The sequence below is a fragment of the Lepidochelys kempii genome, chromosome 13, assembly GCF_965140285.1.
Source record: "Lepidochelys kempii isolate rLepKem1 chromosome 13, rLepKem1.hap1, whole genome shotgun sequence".
Lineage (NCBI taxonomy): Eukaryota > Metazoa > Chordata > Testudines > Cheloniidae > Lepidochelys > Lepidochelys kempii.
In genome coordinates, this window is record NC_136392.1 from 37,793,756 (window position 1) to 37,817,546 (window position 23,791).

A 23,791-nucleotide genomic window follows, 5' to 3' on the forward strand; every position below is an offset into this window, starting at 1 on the left:
ATTTCGTCAGCAGTGATTTCATAGTGACTTCCAGGCCATTGTTGACACCGTTGAGTAGCGTCAGGGGACCTCACTGGAAACACCTCCTTTCACTGATGATGATACCCCAGTGAGGACTACGTGACAACAATCTATCAATCAGCTATTCCTTAGTCCACTACCGTGTGCTCCATTGGTGTGATAAGCTGTGCTGTGCTAGGTCAAATACCTCACCAAAGCCTGTGTCTGTTACATCTACGCAGTGAACTTTACCAACCACACTTGTGATTTCACCAAACTTCTCATCAAGGAATTAAACCAGGTTTGTTTGACAAGAGCTACTTTCCATAACACCATGTTGACTGAGTTCTTGTGTGCTTGATTGGGGAATGACCCACCCACCTATCTCCACCCTTTAGCTCCTCTTTCATTCTATGCTCCTAGATGGGCAACCTCCAAGTTGTATGAGGTCTTTAAGATGTAGGATGTAGAAGGCGGTGGCAGAACCTCATCTGGAAGGCCGAGTCCAGTTTTGGCTGGAGAAAGAGGAATTCCAGCTGGAGCAGGTGCAGAGAATGGCTCCTGGGATGATCCCGGGACTGGAGAGCCAGTCTCATGGGAGGAGAATTAAAGGGAGCCTAAAATGAAGGCCAAGAGGTGGTGTTATTTCTCTCTATGAATAGAGCAGTGGCGAAACACCAGGGAGGCCTAAGAGCTAGTGAAGGTAGCGGACAATGAAGGCTTGTGACCACCAGAGGAGGGAGGTTCTGGGACAGCCTCCAACAGTAGCACTGAGAGGGCAAATGACCTAACCAAAGTGAAGATGGCACTGGATAGGTTTATGAATGGAATTATGAGATGGGGCTGCATCCAATAGCAAGGGAGTGGACTCCACGGCCCAGGCAACCTTTTCCAGTTCTACGATCCTTAAGGAGATGGGGAGGACACCTTAGACCCCTCCCAGGAGATCTGATTTCCAGGTCACGAAATCAAGGCCTTTAAAATCTAGACCATTTAACTCAAGATGGGATATTTTCCTAGCTCTACCAGGGACGGATTCAGATTTGATCCGGTGTCTCAGCTGTCGGCAGCTTGTCCTGACAGACTGAGGGAATGCCTCGGGGGTCCATCTGTACCCCAGCTATAGTCCCCAGAGTTCATTGCTTCACCCCCCCGGTGGCTTTTGTTTTTTCCCTCCATCCTGTGTCATCCACGGGTTTGCTCAGACCGCCAACGGCCGTTCAGTGTGAACGATACAAGACTCCGTCAGCCAGAGTGAGATACGCATCTCCTTCCTCCCTGCTGCCACGGGTATGTGACTCAGAGAACATAATTTTCAGCATAGCTACATAACTCTCTCCATATTTTCCATACACACGTGTTGCAAAGATTACAATGACCAGCGCGACACGGGCATTCACTAGATACCTCATGTGAGGTTCTTGGGTGAACCCACGGGATCCCTCTGTCAGCTGGCATCACGAGGTCTTTGGGTCCCAGCATGGGCACCATGGGGGGAAGGTTTCATCAGCTCTGATGGAAAACAGGAGAGGGGAAATGCGTGAAACAGCTACGCCACCAAGCAGAGAGGAAGCCGTAGATAACATCAGTGCACTGGCAGCAAGATGGTGCCGATACCACTAGAATGATGAGCTAGTCGTGCGGAACAAGGGGTTTGCAGGATAATAAGAACAGTGTTTACCCTTCTCCAGACCTCGCCGTTATGGGAGCATGGCTGAGACTTTTGCCCATGTGAAATGACAACACCACAAGCCGGCAGAGGGGAAACTGAGGCATAGCCATGGCCGGTGACCTGCCCAGCGAGGGAACTAGAAGCCAGGAGTCCTAACTTCCACCCTCCCCTGCTCTAACCCATTAGTCCGCACTTCCCTCCCAGATCTGGGGATGGAACCCAGGAGTCCTGGTGTCCAGCCCCCCAGCTCTAACCCCCCTAGTCCCCATTCTGCTGCCAGCACAGGCACCAACTCTGCGGGTGCTCTGTGGCTGGAGCACCCATAAGGGAAAAATGGTGGCACCCACCATCAGCCCCCTTATCAGCTCCCCCCCACCTCCCGAAGCGCCTCCCACCGGCCAGCAGGCCCCCGATCAGCGCCTCCCCCTCCCAACTGCTGAGATCAGCTGTTTCGTAGCATGCAGGAGGCCTGATGGGTAAGGGAGAGGAGCAAGGAAGCGGCATGTCTGGTAGAGGGGGCGGAACTGGGTGGGAAGAGGTGGGGCGTGGGTGGAGCAACATGAGCTATTGCCTGTAATCAGGGAGACTCTGCAGGGCGGCTGTAAGGGAGAAGGGAAGGGAGGGGATGAGAGTTCTGGGGCTGGGAATGAAGGGAGGATGGGGCTAAAGAAAAGGAGAGCGAGAGAGAGAGGGGGAAGAACGTCAGATAGAATCCAGGCTTCCTGCCTGCTCTAACCCACTGCACCCCACTCCCCTCACAGAGCCAGGGATAGAACCCCGGAGTCCTGAATCCCAGCCCCCCCCGCGCTAACTCACAAGATCCCATAGCCAGGAATAGAACCCAGGAGTCCTGAATCCCAACCCCCTCTGTTCTACTCAACAAGAGAGGCAGACAGAGGATGTCCAGGGGAGGTCACTCTCCCAGAACAGTCAGAAGGAGAGTTAGCACCATGCTGAGCTGCTTCCCCTGGGCTTGGAGCAAGGCTCTCGTCTTAGCCACTGACCCTGTCTCCGCCCAGGAAGACTGACCCAACCCTGCCCATCTGACCAGCCCATAAGACCTGTGTGCACAGGAAATTCAGCCGCGAGTCCTCATGGCCGTGATGAGCTACTTTCTGCAAAGTCTTCTGTAAGGAGCGGGAGCTGGCTGTAATATTTTTATGAAGCCGACGCATGTCTCAGTTTCCCCCTGTGCTTTGCATTACTCCTCAGTGGCATTAACTTTGCTCTCGGGGCCAACTGAGAGACATGAGGACAGGGTGTCCCCTCGCTGTCTGAACGGACTGTCTGGGTCATTAAAAGGACCCACCCCATCTCAATGGAGAAGACAGGGACAAACCCACTGCCCAGCACCCAGAGCAGACAGATTTCCCCGCTTCTCAAAAGGGAAGCTGAGCAGAGACCCCAGCTCAGGAGCAAAGGATGGAGAGGGGTCGGGGGGGGGGGACGGGGTGTCCCCTCTGCTGGGGCTAACGAAGGAGGTCAAGGAGAGAGTCTGAGGACGCTACAGCTCCGGGTGAATTGCTGGGGCTTGACCAGCACAGAGTGTGTGTTAGCTGTTATTTCTTTGGGCTAAGCTAAGGCCTTCCCTTGGTGAGGTCCTGCTGAGCAATAACCCTGGCTCTGTTTGGGGTGGGTGTCACTGCAGAGAGGGGGCACCTGGGTCACTTCTCTGCCGTGGGGGTCTGTATCGTCTGGATTCGCTGGGCAGAGCTCATGGTGCGAAGCAAGAGGGCTGGGGTGCGGAAAGAGGAGTGGGACCCCTCAGGGGTCAGGCACACTGCTGGGGGTCCGCCAAAAGACATTTTCAAAGCTAGGGAGTAGCACGGAGCCTGTGGATCTGTGACAACATGGCTTTCTGGCTGTATTTTTCAGCAGCAACTCTAGACCCTGCTCCCCTCCTAGAGCTGTGGATAGAACCCAGGAGTCCTGGCACCCAGCCCCCCTGCTCAACTCCATTCCCCTCCCAGAACTGGGCTGAGAACCCAGGAGGCCTGGCCAGTCCCTCTGCTTTAACCCAGGAGACCTCACTCCCCATTCAGGGCTGGGGATAGAATCGAGAGTCCTGGGTCTAGTATCCCCCCAACCCCCACTCTAACCACTAGACCCCACTCCCTTCTAAGGGCCAGGGATAGAACCCAGGAGTCCTGCCTCCCAGTCACCCTCCCCACCCACTAGACCCCATTCAGCTGGGAATAGAACCCAGATGTCCTGGTTCTAGGCCCTTCCCCTCTAAGCACTAGACCCCACTCCCCTCCCTGAGTCAGGGATGGACCAGACAGGCCATTATAGTGTCAGATCCCCATATATGTCCCAGCCTGGCACATAGGGGAGACAGAGGAGGGTGCGGTGAATGAATGAATGATATGGATGAGGAGACAGGGTGGCGAAAGGGAGTTCAGCGTCAGGTTCGGAGGCAGGATTGGGGTCCTGAGTATCACTGAGATGATGGGGACTGTAGCAGGCCTGTTGCAATGACCAGCCCGTACCCCTCGTGGACTGCCTCTCTCTCTGACCCTCAAACTTCAGGGCTAGGTGGCAGTTTTCTGCTCCACTGGGTGGCTCAGCAATTGGTGGAAACCACCGGCCTCAGCCCCACTCAACAGGGGAAGGAGTTGCAGTTTGTGGTCCAAAGGAGAATCACCCTTCTGTGTCAGCAGTGCAGGGCCAATGACACACACTGCGGGGTCAAAATAACCACAGTGAAGGAAACAAGGTTCAGAGGCCAGAAGGGGCTAAAAAAAAAGTTGAATTAAAAGCTGGAGATGGGGGAATTTACAGCTTTGACTATACATAGAGAAGGAAGATCTGAGGAGAAATGAGAATAGAATCTTTCTTTCTTTCTTTCTTTCTTTCTTTCTTTCTTTCTTTCTTTCTTTCTTTCTTTCTTTCTTCTCCATCATCTTTCTTTCTTCCTTTCTTCTCAGTCCCAGAGGATGGAGTGACAGATGCAAGGCAGGCAGATGTATCTTTGAAGTCAAGATACTCACTTTATCCCACGTCTCCTGCATTCTGGTGAGCTGGATATTGGAAGCAGGAAAACTTCATTGACTCTTCTGTTGAGATGTTCTAGGCACCATAGACCTCTGTATCAATACTTGGGGGTGGGGGTAGGGTGTTCCTGGGTTGCTGGATGGGTTCCGTGTGAAGCCACTGTGGCGATAAACGGGGTGATTAGACTGCACCAGGAGGGACAGAGAGAGGTGATGGACAAAGAGATGGAGGGCCCTGCAGGGGGCCGGCACCCCACAGACACGTTCCCTGATCAGAGCATGGAGATGGGGGCGGGGGTTCAGAGACTGTGACAATGCCCCCTAGCATCACGCTGGGGCATTGGGGTCAGCACTGACTGCCAGGGGAGCGCTCCCTGCCACCCAGCGCCACCCAGCCGATATCAAGGAGGAAGAGGAACTGACAGCCACTCACCCAGCACCAGCACCTGGACAGAGGCACTGAGCCTGGAGGGGACGTCCCCCCTAATTGCATTGACTTGTAGCATAGATGAAGAAGCCGGCCACCACAAGCTTGGCCTGGAGGCCCAGCTGGTCCCTCTGCTCCAGGGCTGGGACCTTCGCAGCCACCTAGTGCTTTCCCCTGAAGAACTAGAATTTGGTCACCTCCACCCTCTCTGGCACTGAGCAAATCAGGGTCACATGCTCTCTGGGAAGGAACGTGTGGTGTGGGGGGCCCAGGGAAAGTCAAGAGGCCAGCAGGGGGTCTGGAATAGACAGGGGAGGGTGACGAGAGACGATCCACCAGCCCCCCACATTCTTGATCTCTATCCCCGAGCACCTTGGTCTTCCAACAGAGGGTCTTCTATGGACGAGGGAGTTTGATCCCTCCAAGCGGGAATCATGGGAATTCCCCATAGACACTGTTAGAATATAAATATTCAGGCCTGCCTGCAAAGGCCTGTACTTTGAGAACTTAGGTGTATTTTTATCACTTAGCTAGTTACAGGGGTATAAAAATAAAGAATGAAAATCACAGTCCACCTGTGTCTGGGACTTCTCTCATGAGGATATTCTGAGGCCCTGTTCTTAGGCTAAGGCCTTTGGCTAAGCAACAGAGGCAGCCATAAGCTGGGAAGCGAATGGTCGCATCCTCACATCCCAAACCAGCCACACTGAAATAAGGTGCCATTGGGCTGTTAGGAAGAGGATCCTGTCCTGATAGTGGCCATTGCCTCCAGAGAAAGAAACAGATCTTAAAATGGTTAAAGAAACCTTAGTCTGATAGCATCCTTTCTGGCAACAACTCACTTATCAGTGGTTGTGGTTGTGAAACCCTCATTTCTGTGTGGTTTATCTTTATGGCCCCCACTTCTCTCTTGTTAATCTGTCTGCTTCTCTAATTGTTTCTGTCTACTGTATAATTAATTTTGCTGGGTGTAAGTTAATTAGGGTGGGGGGATATAATTGGTTCGAGAATTATGTTACAATATGTTAGGATTGGTCAGTTAAATCTCAGTAAAATGATTGGTGAAGGTATAGCTGAGATTATTACACTGTCAACTGGGGTCAAACAGGAAGTGGGGGGAAGGGAAATTGGAATCATGCTTGCTAAGGGGTGGGGAACAGGGACAAGGCTCTGGGGCATCAGAGCTGGGAAGGGGACACTGGGGAACAGACTCTATCGGCATACCGAGAGAAGCCCGACTGGTGTGAAGGGCTTCGGAATATGCTTGCTTGGAAATTAACCCCAAGAAACGTCACCTTGTCTGCACTTCGGACTTCTGGTCTTTTGCTGCTTGCTGTCTGAGTGAAGAACCAGGGAAGGTGAAGCGAAAGCCCTCAAACACACACCCCATTGCTGGACCTCCAAACCCCACTGCGGGAGCAGCAGAGCTCCCCCCCACAGCCAGCCTCACCCCAAATGGGGCATTAAAGAGAGGAGGGAAGTCGGTATTATGTGCAGGGAACACTGGCCTGGCGAGAATCTCCAGAGCAGCTGTTAGAGAGAAGGGAAGGGAGGGGATGAGATTTCCGGGGCTGGGCACGAAGGCAGGATGGGGCGGCTAAAGAAAAAGAGAGAGAGACATGGGAGAACATCAAATAGAACCCAGGTTTCAGAGTAACAGCCGTGTTACTCTGTATTCGCAAAAAGAAAAGGAGTACTTGTGGCACCTTAGAGACTAACCAATTTATTTGAGCATAAGCTTTCGTGAGTGAGTGATCACTCTAGATAAGCTATTACCAGCAGGAGAGTGGGGTGGGAGGAGGTATTGTTTCATGGTCTCTGTGTATATAATGTCTTCTGCAGTTTCCACGGTATGCATTGGATGAAGTGAGCTGTAGCTCACGAAAGCTCATGCTCAAATAAATTGGTTAGTCTCTAAGGTGCCACAAGTACTCCTTTTCTTTTTGTAAATAGAACCCAGGCATCCTGGATCCCTGCCTGCCCCCTCCTGCTCTAATCCACTCACCCCACTCCCCTCCCAGAACCAGGAATAGAACCCAGGAGTCCTGCCTCCCAGTCATGCTCCCAACTCACTAGACCCCATTCAGCTGGGGATAGAACCCAGGTGTCCTGGCTCTTGGCCCTTCCCCCTAACCACTAGACCCCACTCCCCTCCCTGAGCCAAGGATGCCAGACAGGCCATGATAGTGTCAGATCCCCATGTATGTCCCAGCCTGGCACATAGGGGAGACAGAGGAGAGGGGGGTGAATAAAGAGACAGGGGGGCGAAAGGGAGTTCAGTGTCAGGTTCGGGTGCAGGATAAAGGCCTTGAGTATCATTGAGATGATGGGGACTGTAGCAGGCCTGCTGTAATGACAAGCGCCTTCCCCTCGTGGACTGCCTCTCTCTCTGACCCTCAAATTTCAGGGCTAGGTGGCTGTTTTCTGCTCCATTGGGTAGCTCAGCAAGTCATGGAAACTGCCGCCCTGAGCCCCACTCAACAGGGGAAGGAGTTGCAGTTTGTGGTCCAAAGGAGAATTACCATTCAGTGTCAGCAGTGCAGGGCCAATGACACACACCGTTTGAGGGACAAAATAACCACAGTGAAAGAAACAAGGGTCAGAGGCCAGAAGGGGCTAAAAAAATGGTTTAATTAAAAGCTGGAGGTGGGGGAATTTACAGGGATTCATACAGCTGTGAATATACAGAGAGAAGGAAGATCTGAGGAGAAATGAGAATATAAACTTTCTTTCTTTCTTTCTTTCTTTCTTTCTTTCTTAGTTACATTTTTTCCTCTTTCTTTCCAGTCACCTTTCTTTCTTCAAAACACACCCATCTGGTTTCTCCACATTTGTAGCAAAGAAAGCAACACACAGTAATATCTTGGTTTGCCTGTAATATTTGAGGAGCAAAACATTCTCCCCTGAAGCCAATTGAGCTGCAGAACTGGCCAGCCATCCGCGGGCAGGGGAGGAATATTCGCAGTCAGTAGCTGAGCCTTCACACCTCTTCCTGGTACTCATTATTCCCACGGGACAGGGGGCTGGGGATGTGGTTTGCCTTGGCAGTCACAGAATGACCAGACTGACGAATGACCGATCGAACAGGGACTGAGTAATAATCTGATTGAAATGGGTCTGAGATGCCTGCGTGCTTCTCCTTGGAACCTGAGAATGAGAAAAGCACATGAGAAAACTCAGATAAGAAAGAAAGAAAGAAAGAAAGAAAGAAAGAAAGAAAGAAAGAAAGAAAGAAAGAAAGAAAGAAAGAAAGAAAGAAAGAAAGAAAGAAAGAAAGAAGCTTGGGGCACGTTTTGAGGGGGTATCTTTTTGGAGCAAGCAAAGTGATGAAGCCAGTAGGGGGTGAATGTGGGGTCTCAGTAGAGGGCGCTGTGCTGTAGGGCGCAGGGAAGGGTCTCAGTAGGGGGCACTCTGCCCTCGCAATTAGTGCTGACCCCAATGCCCCTGTGCAGCACTAGGGGGCGCTGTGCTGCAGCTGGAGGGATGCGAGACCCTTCAGGGGGTGCTGTTCCCGCAGTGATCATGCTGGAGCTGTGGCTGAGATGTGGAGCTGCTGCAGCTTGCTAGGAGTCTGCATTCGCATTCCTTTCTGGCCTGCAGTGCTGCATCATCTATGCCCAGCTGCTAAACAGCTGCCGTGGCCCGCCCCAGAGACGGCTGCATCTGGAGGAGCGATCCCTCTGTGGCATTACGCTGCGGCTGCCCGCCGGCTGCCACGCCCCACCCCAGAAGCAGCTGCCTTTCAGCCTTGGGGACTCCTAGGCAGTGTTACTGGGTGGCGGTTACCCAGCATTTCAGCAGGTGGAGCTGAGGGGTCAGAAGAGGAGATATAACGGTGTGGCGGGTGGACAGATACTAGGCTCAGTGTTGTCGACAGCAGCAGCTGCTTTGCCAGGCAAGACTCAGAAGGAGAAATTTCAGGGTTCGTTTGTTTAAGCTTCTCCAAGCTCCTGTGAAAGCAGGGACGGGGGAGGGAAATGTGCGATTACCTGTGCCCTTCATGCAGAGGTGGAAGATGAGGAAGATGAGGCCATTAATGGTGAAGAAGGACCCACCCACAGCCAGCTCCCGGACCCAGAAATGTCTGCGCACTGCAAAAAAGGAGGAAATTGCCAGGAAATAATACACTGGCACGAGTGTGTCCCCCTGCTGCAAGTGTGTGTGTGTGTGTGTGTGTGTGTGCATGCATGCTCGTGTGTGCATCACTGCTGCCCCCTGCTGGGGGGGATGTGCACAATGTCTGTGATTGAGTGTGTCCCTGCTGCCCCCTGCTGGAGGGGATGAGCCCTACTCAGTGTGTGTGTGTGTGTGTGTGTGTGTGTGTGTGTGTGTGTGTGTACATTCATGACTTCTGCTCCCTTCAGCAAGCATTAGGTATATCTTAGACTGGTGAGTCTGGGGCAACTTCACCTATCATGGTAACATTCACAGCCAAGCTCCTTAGGGACAGAATCCACCTCCCACTCATGTTCTCCTTGTACGCACAGGTGAATTCTGTTGGGACCAGCTCATGGGATGCTGAACATCATAGAGCTGGTCCTGGTCTCTGTTGTGCTGACCACAGACCCCATGTCCCTGGGGATGAGCTCAGCTCCATCCTTGTAGAAGTGAAACCTCTGCTCACCAGCATTGCTCACCGCTCCGGACGGAGGATCCACACTCAGCTTCGGCCAGGGAGGGAAGTCTGAGGTTAGGAGAGGCAACAAGAATGAATCGGGGATGGGGTGGGGGGTTGACATGGGGGGAAAGCAGAGATGTTGCCCCAAACTCAACACTGGTAAGATTCAAACTGATACCTCGTGCCTCCCTACATGAGGATCTTTGTGTAGCTGCAAGCGATAGCCTAGGCTTTATTCCTTCCTCCAGATTCTACAAGGTGAGTGTTGTTAGCCATTAGTTTGTCATGTTGGAGAACAGGTTCTGGGAACTTAAATATCATAGACATATAGGACTGGATGGGACCTCCAGAGGACATCTTGTCCAGTCCCTTGCACTCCTGGCAGGATGAAGTATTATCTAGACCATCCCTGACAGCTGTTTGTCTAACCTGCTCTTAGAAATCTCCAGTGATGAAGATTCCACAACCTCCCTTGGCAATTTATTCCAGCGCCTAACCACCCTGACAGTTAGGAAGTTTTTCCTAATGTCCAACCTCAACCACCCTTGCTGCAATTGAACCCCATTGCTTCTTGTCCTGTCCTCAGAGGTTAAGAAGAACAATTCTTCTCCCTCCTCCTTGTAACAACCTTTTATTCGCTTTATGTATCAGGTTGTCCTGAGTGTGGGGCATATGCTAGATCTCCGTGTTATTGACAGTCAAGTAGTCATGTTGGGTGCCATGTTGTTGGCTGTTGGGTAGGCATGATGAATTGCTATATTGCTAGCTGTTGGAGAGTCATGATGAGTCTCATGTTGCTGGCCATTGGGTAGCCATGTTGAGCAGTCATGTGGGGCGGCCATGTTGTCAGCTTTTTGTCAGCCATGTTCAGTGACCCTGTTGTTAGTTGGGAAGGCATTTCAGATGACATGTTGTCGACTGTGTCTGTTAGATCGCCATAGTGTGTGGCCATGTTGTTTGTAGTTGGATACCCATATTGGGTTGCCATTTTGTTGATAGTTTGGCAGCCATTTTGGTTACCCTTATATGGGAAGTGAAGGGCATGTTTGGTGAGTATTGTTGGCAGCCTGATTTCCATAATTTGGCTCAGTATTTGTACAATGGCTGAGGGTGTTGCTAGCTTTTGGGTAAGCATGCTAATAAGTTACGTTTCTGGAAGCCTGGAGATTGTGTTGTCAATTGGTCCGACATGTTGGGAGACTATATTTTTGGCAGTCATGGCAGGGGGTGGCCCTGTAGTCAGTAGTTCGGAAGCCATATTTCTGAAAGCTGAGATGTTTGATATCAGTTTTGCAGCTGTGTAGGTTGTTGTCAGCTGTTGGGCAGCAATTATTATTTAATTATTTGTATTATTATAGTGCCTAGCAGCTCTTGTCCAGGCACAGAATTCCAGTGTGGTAGGCGACCAATATTGGATGGCCATGTTATCAGTAGTAGGGAAACCATGTTGGAGGGCCATATAGTTGGTAGCTGGGCAGCCATGCTGGGTGTCCATGTTGTTGGCCGTTGGTCACCCATACTGTGTAGCTGTATTCACTGAGGGATTAGCCACGTTGGGCAGCCATAGTTGGGAAGTGAATGGCATGTTGGGGGACTGTGTCATTGGCTGGTTCCTTGCTATACTTTTGTCTGCTTATGTCTTTATGCATCTTGGAAGTGTTCACCTCTGACTCAAAGAAATGTTAGAGACTGTGCAGAGCTCACCTTTCACTCTAATGAGGACGGCATCACTGTCACTGGACCTGTTCCAAGAATGACCTTGGCCTATCCAGTATCTGCAATGATATGACCCCCCGTCCTCAGGCCCTGTGAGGCTCATCTTCAAGATATGGCTTGTCCTGGATGAAGCTAGGACTGTGATGGCCTTTCCAATATCACTGAGGTACTGGAATCCTCCAACGCTATCCACCGAAGGAGGAGCAGAGCACTTGATCTCAACAGTGTCTCCGGGAAGGTACTCCTGCTTCTGGGGGTGCAGGGACAGGGATGGGGCTGCAGGGACACCTGGGAAAGAAAAGTTTCCATTGGCATTAGTTGGGAACAAGGGCAGAAGCAGCAGCCAAGAGAGAAGCCCACAGATGTCCCACATCCAACCCTCAAACAGGGGCTACCGCCAGGCCAGGCCAAAGAGTTAGGACCCACCCTCCTGGAGCATACAGGCACAGAACTGGGGGAGCAGGGGCAGGAGAAGAGGGGGATGAGGGTGGGGCAGGAGGAGAATGTTCTGCAATGATGAGGCTTGCTCCTAAACTGGCCTTTCAAGACCTCAGGGGATGATGCCCCCCAAAAAGCACACTGCCACCTGTTGATGTACCCCACCCTCCCCACTAGGGGGCAGCAGGGTACCCATCCAGCCTCTGGACTCCCTGGGCTGAGACCCCACCAACTTGTCTCACCTATGGGATCTCTGGGTGGGGCTGGCATTGGTGCTGGGCTGGACAAAGCGGGAGCTTGGTGTGTCCAAGGGGGGGGCTAACAGGGGATCCCCACAGACCCACCCCCATGGGATTCCAAACCCCAAAGCATAAGCACAGGCGAATTCTCCTCTAGAAACAACCCACCCCAAAATGAGTCATCTAGGTGAGCACAAGAGTTGGCATTACCTGCAAGGAACACTGACCTGGGGAGAATCTTGAGAGTGGCTGAAAGATAGAAGAGAAGAGAGGATGAGTCAGAGATCTGGGGAGGGAGGAGTGTGATGGGAGTCAGGAATGCTAGAAAAAAGGCAGGGGGGTAGAGGGAGAATGGGGAGAGGGATATGTGATGGGTTCCCCCGCGGGGGCCACTTGGAACTGGGGTACCACTGATCCCACCTGACCCACCAGGCAAGCCAGCTAAGCCCTCCCTCAGGCTTCAGACTGCACTTTACCAGCACACAAACAGGTAGGGACACACCCAGCTGCAGCTACACACAGATGTTGAGATCAGCCCTGCATGGGACAGCTCAGCTAAGGAATTGCCCAGTACTCAAGTGCACACCCTCCTCTAGAGGGTAAGCCCAACACTGTACAGTCTTGCGCTGCCCAGAGAAAAGTACAGCGTAAGCTGATGAAAATCACCCCCCTCCCTCAATGTGGAGAGGGATAAGCACAGCTTTCTGCCCCAGGTTAAAATCTCCACACACACACACACTGGTTTTAGACAAAACAAAACAAGTTTATTAACTACAAAAGATAGATTTTAAGTGATTATAAGGGATAGCAAACAGATCAAAATAGATTTCAGAGTAGCAGCCGTGTTAGTCTGTATCTGCAAAAAGAAAATGAGGACTTGTGGCACCTTGGAGGTAACAAATTTATTTGACCATAAGCTTTCGTGAGTTACAGCTCACTTCATCGGATGCATGTAGTGGAAAATACAGACCTAAAAGTGGCAATTCTTCAACAAAAAAACTTCAAAAACAGACTCCAATGAGAGACAGCTGAATATGAATTAATTTGCAAACTGGGTACGATTAACTTAGGCTTGAATAAAGACTGAGAGTGGATGTGTCATTACACAAAGTAAAACTATTTCCCCTTGTTTATTCCTGCTCCCCCCCCCCCCCCCCGTTCCTCAAATGTTCTTGTCAACTGCTGGAAATGGCCCGCCTTGATTATCACTATCCCCCCACCCCCGCTCTCCTGCTGATAATAGCTCACCTTACCTGATCACTCTCATTACAGTGTGTAGGGTAACCCCATTGTTTCATGTTCTCTGTGTATATAAAATCTCCCCACTGTATTTTCCACTACATGCATCCGATGAAGTGAGCTGTAGCTCACGAAAGCTTATGCTCAAATAAATTTGTTAGTCTCTAAAGTGCCACAAGTCCTCCTGTTCCTTTTGTAGGATCAAAGTAGATTACCTAGCAAATAAAAAAATGCAATCTAAGCTTAGTATACTAACAAAATTCGATATGAGCAGCAAATTTTCACCCTAAATGTTGTTTTAGGAAGATTGCAGATATTCTTGAAGCCAAGCTGCACTTGCTTTCTGCTTAAAACTCCAGTTACCCCTTTCACAGGCTAGACAACCTCTAACCTGGGGTCATCAGCCCTTCTCCCCTAATTCAGTCTTTTTGTTTCTCAGGTGTGTTCAGCAGTCTTCTTTCTTGGGCAGGGAGGCAGTGAAGAATGAACCATGATGATGTCACTCCCCTGCCCTAAACAGTTTTTTGCATGTGGCGGGAATCCTTTGTCCCCCATTTGATCCCCACCCCCAGTCAGTGGAAAACACAAGTATTGTCCTGGAGTCCAGTACCAGGTGACTTGGTTACATGACCCTGCAGCCATAACTCAGAGGTTGTTTGCAGCATTTCCAGGAAGGCTTCTCAGTGGGTGATCAGCATCTTCTAAGACCTATTGTTTTCTCTAATGGCCCTTCCCAGCAAGACATCTAGACTGACTGCATTCTGCCTAGTGGATGTTCCCCAAGTGTAAACACATTTGTAATAGATGCATAGACAATATTCATAACTTCAGTTATAAAAATGATAATGCATACAAATAGGAAAATCATATTCAGTAAACCATAATCTTTTCAATGATAGCTCACATGACCTCTCTTGTATAAAATACCTCATAGTTAGGCCATAATCATATCATAACAATATCTCTATGAAGAATATGGGGTCATAGTGTCACAGGGTAGTACAGCTCAGATGAGAAAGAAAGCAAGAAAAAGCAAGCAAGCAAGAAAAGAGACAAAAAGAAAAAGCAAGCAAGCAAGAAAGAAATCTAGAAAAGAGCTAGAACAAGAAAGCAGAAAAACAAGCAAGCAAGAAAGAAAAGTAAGAGAGAGCGTAAACAGGAGGATGGAATGCAAGCAAGACAGAAAAGAGACAGAAAGCGAATGCAAGAAAACAAACACGCAAGAAAAGAGCAAGGAAGCAAGACAGCAGTCAAGAAAGAAAGAAAGAAAGAAAGAAAGAAAGAAAGAAAGAAAGAAAGAAAGAAAGAAAGAAAGAAAGAAAGAAAGAAAGAAAGAAAGAAAGAAAGAAAAAGCAGGAAAGCAAGCAAGAAAAGAGAGAGATTGCAGGGAAGCGAGAAAGAAAAGAGAGAAAGCAAGCAAGCAAGAAAAGCAATTGAAGAGAATAAACAAGATAGGAAGAAAAAACAGGAAAGCGAGCAAGCAAGCAATATAGAAAAGGGGAATCAGAAAAGCAAGCTAGAAAGAAAAGCCATAGCAAGAGAAAGAAATTAAAGAGATAGAAAGAAAAAGCAAGAAACAGAGAAAAGCCAAAGAAAGAGAAAAGCAATCAAGAAAGAAAAGCGATAGAAAGTAAAAGATGGAAAGAAGGATGGCGAGCAAGCAAGCAAGGAAAGAGCTAGAGGAGAAGCAGGAAAGCAAGCAAGACAGCCCAAGGAGAGGAAGGACAGCCCAAGGACAGCCCAAGGAGATAGCCCAAGAGAGGAAGTGGGCCCCGGGAGGCTACTTACCCAGCAGCGGCAGAAGGAGAGTTAGCTCCATGCTGAGTGAGCTGATCTGCCTGGGGCTTAGAGCTGGGTTCTGAGCCACCAGCCCTGTCTCTGCCCAGGGAGGAGACTGGCTTCCTTACTGTGAGATAGCCGAACCCTGCCATGGACGTGACACTCAGCCACTGCTTCCTCCACGATGTGGGAGGTGTTGTGGCATCCCAGTGATGGTCACATGCGGGGCTCTTAGGAAATGTGACAGCAGTTGCTGACCACAAACTGAGGCCCTCCTCCCTGGATTTCCCCTCCAGTGTCTTGCAAAAGCAACACAGCCCTGGACCAGCTCAGCTCAAAGTGGCTTTACCCACCCAAAAAACCTTCTCCAGCTGTGTGGGGAAACTGAGGCACAGTGCAGGCAAGGTGGGTGATGCACCAGCCTTTATACAGTCTCCACTGAGAATCAGATCTTTGTGGTGGCCAGCGTATAAGAAAATTAATTAGTTTCCTCCATTTGCACTGAAATTTTTCACCCTGATTTTCTAAGCAGCTCAAACTTGCCTGCTTATGCCGAGGCCTAAGGGGTTTGAATGCCCATGAACAAGGATGGGAATTAGGTGTCCAAATCCCTTTGGTCATCTCAGTTTTGGATTGAGGCTCTTACCGGCAGCAACTGGCTGTGGGCCCTGGGATGGTAGTGCTAGTAATCTCATGATAAAGACCAGAGGCCAGGAATTTCAAGAGTGCCTAGAGATTCTGTCTGGCTTGCCGGGAAATTGCCCTCGGAGGATCACGGCCTTTCTGGATCCCAAGCACCCACAGTCCCTAGTCAACTATGAAAATGTTGATCGCATGTCTTCCCAACTGATAGGAATCATGCCCCTTCTTGGAACTGGGAGGGGAACCCAGGAGTCCCTCCATGTGGGGAGAGAACCCAGGAGTCCTGATACCCAGCCCCTCCCACTCCAAACACTGGACCCCACTGCTCTCCCAAAGCTGGGGTGAGACCCTAGGAGTTCTGGCTCCCAGCACCCCCCCTGCTTCAACCACTAGATCACACTCCCTGCTCAGAGCTGGGGAGAAAACACAGGAATCCTGGCTCCCAACTCCCCTGTGCTCCAATCACTAGATCCCACTCCCTGCTCAGAGCTGTAGTGAGAACGTAGGAGTCATGGCTCCTAGACAGCCACCCCCCACCAGCTCAAATTACTAGATCCCACTGTCCTCTCAGAGCTCTGGAGAGAACCCAAGAGTCCTGATATCCAGCCCCCGCCACGCCCCCCTGCTCCAACAACTAGACCCCACTGCCTGCTCAGAGCTGAGGATAGAGCCCGGGAGTCCTGGTGCCCAGCCCCTCCTGCTCTAGCCACTAGATCCCACTCCCCTCTGTGAAAGTAGAGTGAATTATATTGAAATTATAATTCATTAAAGAAATGCTACTTGAAGGGTTTGTTGAAATATAGTTGTCAGGAAGAGAAACATTAAGGTGTGTGAGACAATGGGTCCTCAAACTAATTAACTTAGAGATCCTACTGAGCTAGGAGATTGGTAAACGTTAGTATGCAAATGAGACATGTATGTATATTTGTCAGTTTCTGCTTCCTTTTCTCTCTTATGTTAAATTGGCTTTGGTTTAGCTGTATAAATAGGTTATCTTTAGCCTCAGAGAGGGGCTCACATCTGGGTGCATTGGCAAAGCGCTTTGCTAATAAACAGAGTGGTCTGACAAATTATGTGAGTCCTGAATCTGACTTTGACAATTTGGAGGTCCCACCGAGATGGCAACCGTCTTCACTGGGGCCGTATGACTCCTGACCATTCTTAGGACGGCCGTGGCAAGCCGGCACCTGGGCATTTGGCCCGAGCGGTCCTCTGCCAGAACGGAAGGGTGCATGACCACAGTGAAGTCTACGCCATCAAACCTGTTGGTTCCCGCTCTGTTCTGGTAGGGATCCCGGGATCTGACATCAGGAATCTGGTCAGGTAATTATTTCTGTGTTTTGTCCGGACTGAGGACTGTCTTGTCTCTGTGTCTATCCGTCCTCCCTGTGGTGTGTTTGAGTCTGGGCGCCGTCTCCGTCCGGGGATCGGCTGACCAAAGGGTTCCTGTCCCCACGGTCTGAGTGAGTGAAATCTGCACAATCACAGCTGCACCGCGCCTTGGGTAAAACCCTTGGTGTGAAAGCAAGGGCGATTGAGGCAGTAGCCTGTGGGCTCCTTTTATGTGTTGCACCGGGCATCGCTCTGACGAACTCGACTTTCCTTCTTGTGTGATTGGTGTGTAAAGTCCTCCTGTATGGGTAACCAGACGTCTAAGTCGGGACAGTTCCCTAAAGGAACGCCGGCTCAGTTTATGTATTTTAGGAAAGGTCTGGACTCCTGTAAATTTCTGGAAAAATGGTCTAGGCTAACTCAGGAGAATCCCAAAATTCAGTGGCCACTGTTAGGATCTTGGGACAAAGACCGAGTAGACGTCTTAAAAGACAAACTCGGCCAACCTAAAACTAAATTGGCAAAAGAAGAGGTTGATTGTTTCATGCAGTGGTGGGAAGAGGCAAATCATAGGTGGACAGAATCAAAACTTGCCCCTCTCAAAGATTCTGGCTTCTATCCCACCAGCTGCAACTCATTTTACCGTCGTTGATTTGTGCTCTGCTTTCTTTTCTGTCCCGGTTCACCCTGACTGCCAGTTCCTGTTTGCCTTTTCTTACAAGGGGCAACAGTACACATGGACCACACTGCCCCAGGGGTATACTGAAAGCCCATCATATTTTTCCCAAGCATTAGCCCGAGACCTTGCTGATCTTGTTTTCCCATCCAGATCCACACTAGTCCAATATGTAGATGATCTACTCCTCTGTTCCCCTTCATTGTCTGCCTCTGAAACTGACTCTTTAGTGCTCCTTACTGCCCTAGCAAATAAGGGTCACAAAGCTTCTCGCTCTAAACTACAACTCTGTCAAGCTTCTGTCACATACCTTGGCTTTCTCCTCTCCCAGGGTTCGCGTGCATTTTCTCCCACCCATGTCCAAGCTATCCTTAGCTTTCCCCGACCCCGCTCCCCACACCAGGTCTGGAAGTTTTTCGGCATGGCTGGATTTTGCAGACAATGGATTCCCCAATATGCCTCCCTTGCAAAACCTCTCCAGGAACTCATTCGATTCTCTGCGCCTGACCCCATGCCGTGGCCCCCTGAGGCCAATTCTGCCTTTGTTTCCCTCAAACAGGGTTGGCTTCTGCCCCTGCCTTAGGGCTGCCTGACTATTCTAAGCCTTTTACCCTTTTCTGCCACGAACCATCTGGGTGTGCACTTGGAGTTCTCACTCAGATGCTCGGAGAAAAGAACCGCCCAGCGCTTATTTCTCCACCACTTTAGACCCTGTTGCCCAAGGCTTACCCCCCTGCCTGCGTGCTGTGGCTGCTGCAGGGCGCCTAGTCAAAATGTCTGAGTCCCTTGTTCTCCGCTCTCCTCTTACCGTCCTGGTCCCTCACTGACCTCACCCTGCTCCAAGACTCTGCACCAGAAACCGAGAAAGAATCCTGGGTCGCCCAAGGTTGCTCTCTACATCCCTATTCCTTTTGGCGCTCGCCTACTGGCGCCTTTGTAGCCCCCTTTTCACTCTACCCATCTCTGGCCGCCCTGCTACATGGCGTTTCGCATGTCAGAAAGGATGGGATGGTCTCTGCTGTAACTAAGACAGGATGGTGGGCCCCCCATTTTAGCTCTTTTGCAGCCCGCCACTGTGCAGCCTGTACCATTTGCCAAAGCCATAATATTGGTAAACCTGTAAAAGCGGCCCAGGGGTTCTGAGGTCTGCCTCAAGCACCGTTCTTGCATTGGCAACTTGATTTTGTACAAATGCCTAAGTGTCAACAATATGAATTTATATTGTTAAGGTATGTTTATTCTCTGGTTGGATGGAAGCCTTTCCTTGTCGCAAGGCTGACTCACTGTCTGTTGCCAAATGTTTGTTAAATCATATTAGGCCTGCCAAGGGAATTCCTGCTACTCTGTCCAGTGATTGGGGTGCACATTTTACTGGACACCTTGTTCAACACCTGGACCGTATATTGCACATCAAACACCTGTTGCACTGTCCCTCCCACCCACAGAGCGCAGGAGCAGTTGAAAGACGAAATGGTGTACTTAAGAATAAGCGTGCTAAAATTTGTAACTCTACAGGATTAAGCTGGCCAGTAGCCTTACCATTAGCCCTTATGGACATGAGATCCACTCCATCCCAAAGGCATAAATTAAGTCCCTTTGAAATTGTTATGGGACGCCCTATGCGAGCTATGACTACCATTACTCCCGTTCCAGATTTGAACTTGACTCACAGTGCGCTCCTTCAGTTTTGCAAGGGACTAATGCAAGCTGTAAGTCACTTCCATTCACAGGTTCGAGCCGCCTGGCCCACGGAACCCACCTCTGACGCTTGCCACAACCTCGAGCCAGGTGATTGGGTCTACGTACGGTGCCATCCTCGAAAGCACGCCTTGGAGCCCCGGCGGAAGGGTCCTCATCAGGTACTGCTTACTACACAGACAGCTGTTAAACTATCTGGCATCGCAGTGTGGATACATGCTTCACAGTGTAAGAAGGCACCATCCCCAGAGAACCAATCATCACCTCAGGACGACGCAGAGTCAATTTTGGCTCCAGAAGAAGATGTAGAGGAACAGTCTGCAATACCTTACAATCTACGCTCTTGTAACGGTTGCCAGAAGCAGACACTGTTCCTCGGCTGCTGGTATCTTACGGTCTGGGGAGACCATGATGACAATTCTTTTATCCCGCAGCAGGTATGGATAGCTCAGACCCTTAATATTTCTAATTGCTGGGTCTGCAGCCACATCCCAGCCCACTCTCAAACTGGTGTTCCTGTCCTGGCTATCCCACTCAAGTCCCCAGACCGCACTGGAGGGCCTCGTCCGTTTAACAAAATATGGAACAGCAATGACACTTGGGAAGCGGTGGGAATAAATGCATCTCAATGGATAAGTGTGGTGGAGGGAAAAGGTCATTGGTGTTGGGTGTGTAATGGGACAGGGCTGGATCTGGGGAAAAGCCGTTGCCTTCAGCATATTGTGGCCAATGGTGTATGGGATTATTCAAACAAAACTAAAAAGTGGCGGGCCAGGTATGGAGATATGAATTTTTTCTCAACCTGGGATCAAACAGAGAAATCAATCTCATGTTCCCCCTACAGTCATGCAAATAACACCGCTCCTCGTAAGGAGAATTACCCTGTACCCTTTGGGGGATACTCCTCCTCCTTTGCAAACACCTATATGACAAATGGGTGCAACCGACCCTTCCCGGCCTTAATAGGCCTTCACTGGGTGTGTGGGACGAGGGCTTATACCGCACTACCAGCTAATTGGTCAGGAGTCTGTTATCCCGCCCGACTCTTCCCACAATTCCGAGCGCTAGGAACCTTCCCTCGAGAACGCCTCCGCAATTTCAGGCGAAAAAGAAGGGACTTAACAGATGCCCAATGGTATGTAAATAACATAAGCCCCTTACCCTGGGAAGAGGCCATTGGCGGTTCCTTCATACCATTAGGGGGAGTAATACACCATGCAAAAAGGCTCCTAAGGTTACAAGCAGTAGTTGAAATAATGGCAAATGAAACCGGAGAAAGTTTAAGAGCCCTGGCCAAAGAAACAGGGGCAATCCGACAGATGGCCCTCCAAAACCAACAGGCATTGGACATAGTGCTGGTGGCAAAAGGAGGGACTTGTGCTCTCATTGGAAAAGACTGCTGTGTGTATATACCAGACAACACCAGTGAGGTAATAGTTGGTGCTAGCCACTTAGAACAAATCGCATTTCTTACCCACGAAGAGCCAAGTTCTTTATGGAAGTGGCTAAGTAACCTTTTCAATTTCTCTGGCATAGGAAACTGGTTGTTTCAGGGAGCCCTAACTCTCCTGTTTGGAATCCTAATAATTTTTGTATGTTTTCAGTTACTTTCCTGTTATATCCAAAATTGTGTCAGGCATGCTACACAGATAGCTGCCCCAAACCACAGTGCTAATTTGATGATTTTAAATATCACTGATGAACAAAGAGATAAAGAACGATTGATATGTGGAACCCAGTCATTGTTGGTCATTGCGTAGCTTGACCAAAAGGAGGGATTGTGAAAGTAGAATGAATTATATTGAAATTATAATTCATTAAAGAAATGCTACTTGAAGGGTTTGTTGAAATATAGTCGTCAGGAAGAGAAACATTAAGGAGTGTGAGACAATGGGTCCTCAAACTAATTAACTTAGAGCTCCTACTGAGCTAGGAGATTGGTAAACGTTAGTATGCAAATAAGATCTGTATGTATATTTGTCAGTTTCTACTTCCTTTTGTCTCTTATGTTAAATTGGCTTTGGCTTAGCTGTATAAATAAGTTATCTTGAGCCTCAGATCTGGGTGCATAGGCAAAGCGCTTTGCCAATAAACAGAGTGGTCTGACAAATTATGTGAGTCCTGAATCTGACTTTGACACCTCTCAGAGCTGCAAATGGAGAAGATGGGCTGTGGCAGGACAATCAGAAAGATCAATATGTCCCTGCCCTGCATGGAGCAGAGGTGGAGCAGGGGATGGGAATGAATGATGATTTACGGACAAGGAGGTTGGAGAAGGAGTGGCTGGGCCATGTCTACAGGGAGGGTCAGGGGCCAGGATTGGGGCCCTGAGTGTCACTGAGCTAATGAGAGAACAGGGACCAGAGCTGGAGGAACTGAATTCAGCTCACTGGGGGCTGCCACTCTGAGCCCTCAGCCTCATGGATTCAGGGCAAAGTGGCTTCTCCCTGGTAGTGTGGCTAGTGGTGGGTGCACACAGCCGGCCACAGCCTAACTCAGCAGGGACAGGAGTTCTAAGGAGAATCTCCCTTCTGGGTCAGGAGTACAGGGCCAATGACACACACCACACTGGGGACGGAATAACCACAGCAAAGGTAATAGAGAAAGAACAAGTTATAAAATATTTAGAGACATTAGGTGTATCCAAGTTGGCAGTGCCTGATGAAATCATCCTAGGGTACTTAAGGAATTAGCTGAAACAATCTCAGAACCATCAGTGATTATCTTAGAGAAGTCATGGAGCATGGGTGATATTCCAGAGACCTGGGGAAGGGCAAACATGGTAGCCATCTTTAAAAAGGGGAAGAAGGAAGACCTTGTTTATTATGAACCAGTCAGTCTAACTTCAAAACCTGGAAAGATGCTGGAACAAATTATTAAGCAATCAATCTGTGAGCACCTAGAAGATAAGAAGATCATTAGAAAGAGCCAGCATGGATTTGTCAAGAGCAAATCATGCCAAAGCAACCTCATTTCCTTCTTTGGCAGAGTTACTAGCTTCGTGGATGGGAGGAAGCAATAGACATGATGTATCTTGATTTTAGTCCTGTGTTCAACAGTCCCACATAACATTCTCATAAGCAAACTAGGGAAATGTGCTCTAGGTGAAATTATTATAAGCTGGGTGCACAACGGGTTGAAAGACCATCCTCAAAGAGTAGTTAGCAATGGTTTGCCATTAAAGCAAGAGGGTGTACCTAATGGTGTCCCACAGGGCTCAATTGTGGTCTGGTACTAGTCAATATTTTCATGAATGACTTGGAGAATGGAGAGTGGAAAACAGGCTTAGAGGAGGACACCAAACTGGGAGGGGTGGCAAGCGCTTTGGAGGACAGGATTAGAATTCAAAACAACCTTGACAAGTTGGGCAATTGGCCTGAAATCAACAGGACGAAATTAAATAGAGACAAGTGAAAAGTTTTTGTGGATACAGACTAACATGGCTACCCCTCTGATACTTGAAGTGCAAATAATTTCACTTAGGAAGGAAAAATCAAAGGCACAGCTGCAAACTGGGACTAACTGGCTAGGAGGGTCGTACTGCTGACAAGGATCCAGGGTTAGGGTGGATCACAAATTGCAGATGAGTCCCCAACACGATGCAGCTGTGAAAAAGGCTAATATCATTCTGGGGTGTATTAACAGGAGTCTTATATGTAAACCATGGAAGGTCATTCTCCTACTCTACTCAGCATTGGGGAGACGTCAGCTGGAGAACTGCGTCCAATTCTGGGATTTTAGGAAAGATGTGGACAAATTCGAGAGAGTCCAGAGGAGAGCAACAAAAATGATCAAAGGTTTCAAAAACCTAACCTATGAGGAAAGGGTTTTTTTTTAAAACGGGCTTTTTTAGTCTTGAGAAAAGACGACTGAGGGCACCTGATAACAGTCTTCCAATATGTGAAGGGCTGTTACAAAGAGGGCAGGGATCAATTGTTCCTCATCTTAGGGAAAAGTTTCTAACTGTAAGGGGAGTTAAGCTCTGTAATCGGCTTCCAAAGGAGGTTGTGGAAGCCCCATCTCTGGAGGCTTTGGAGACCAGGTGGGACAAACACCTGTTGGAGATGGTCTACATCAGTGCTTCTCAAGCAATCTGACGTGGGGGACCGGCAATTTTTTTCCCCAGTGTGCACGCAGACTGGCAGCTGATGGCTCACAGACCGGCACCAATCCGCGGACCACTGCTTTGAGTAGCACTGGTCTACACCGTCCTACCTCAGTGCACGGGGCTGGACTTCATGACCACTCCAGGTCCCTTCCAGCCTGACATGTCTCATTTTATAGAATCATGGGGGAGGGGGCGGCAGAAAGACCATAGGAGG

At 49.6% G+C, this 23,791-nt stretch overlaps 1 protein-coding gene across 3 annotated transcripts; it reads right to left on the reverse strand.

The window, feature by feature from the left end:
- Positions 1-7,691: 7,691 nt before the first annotated feature.
- LOC140897080 (uncharacterized) lies at positions 7,692-15,318 on the reverse strand. 3 transcript variants are annotated; one of them, XM_073309370.1, is made up of 6 exons: positions 15,131-15,318; positions 12,314-12,352; positions 11,415-11,714; positions 9,717-9,776; positions 9,082-9,183; positions 7,692-8,239 (listed from the first exon to the last, which is right to left on the reverse strand). In XM_073309370.1, the coding sequence occupies exons 1-6, from the start codon at positions 15,159-15,161 to the stop codon at positions 8,073-8,075; spliced, it is 699 nt and encodes a 232-aa protein (XP_073165471.1). In that variant the 5' UTR covers positions 15,162-15,318; the 3' UTR covers positions 7,692-8,072. The 3 variants fall into 3 exon arrangements, with proteins under 3 accessions (XP_073165471.1, XP_073165472.1, XP_073165473.1); XM_073309371.1 differs by lacking the exon at positions 12,314-12,352; XM_073309372.1 differs by lacking the exon at positions 9,717-9,776.
- Between the last annotated feature and the right edge of the window lie 8,473 nt (positions 15,319-23,791).

Excerpts from the sequence above, each read along its gene's own strand:
- LOC140897080 (XM_073309370.1), bottom strand. The coding sequence starts at position 15,161 with ATGGAGCTAACTCTCCTTCTGCCGCTGCTGG. Across the intron at positions 9,184-9,716 it reads CGGAGCGGTGAGCAATGCTG|TGCGCAGACATTTCTGGGTC; the intron begins GTGAGCAGAGGT and ends CCTTTTTTGCAG. Across the intron at positions 8,240-9,081 it reads CCTCTGCATGAAGGGCACAG|GTTCCAAGGAGAAGCACGCA; the intron begins GTAATCGCACAT and ends TCTCATTCTCAG.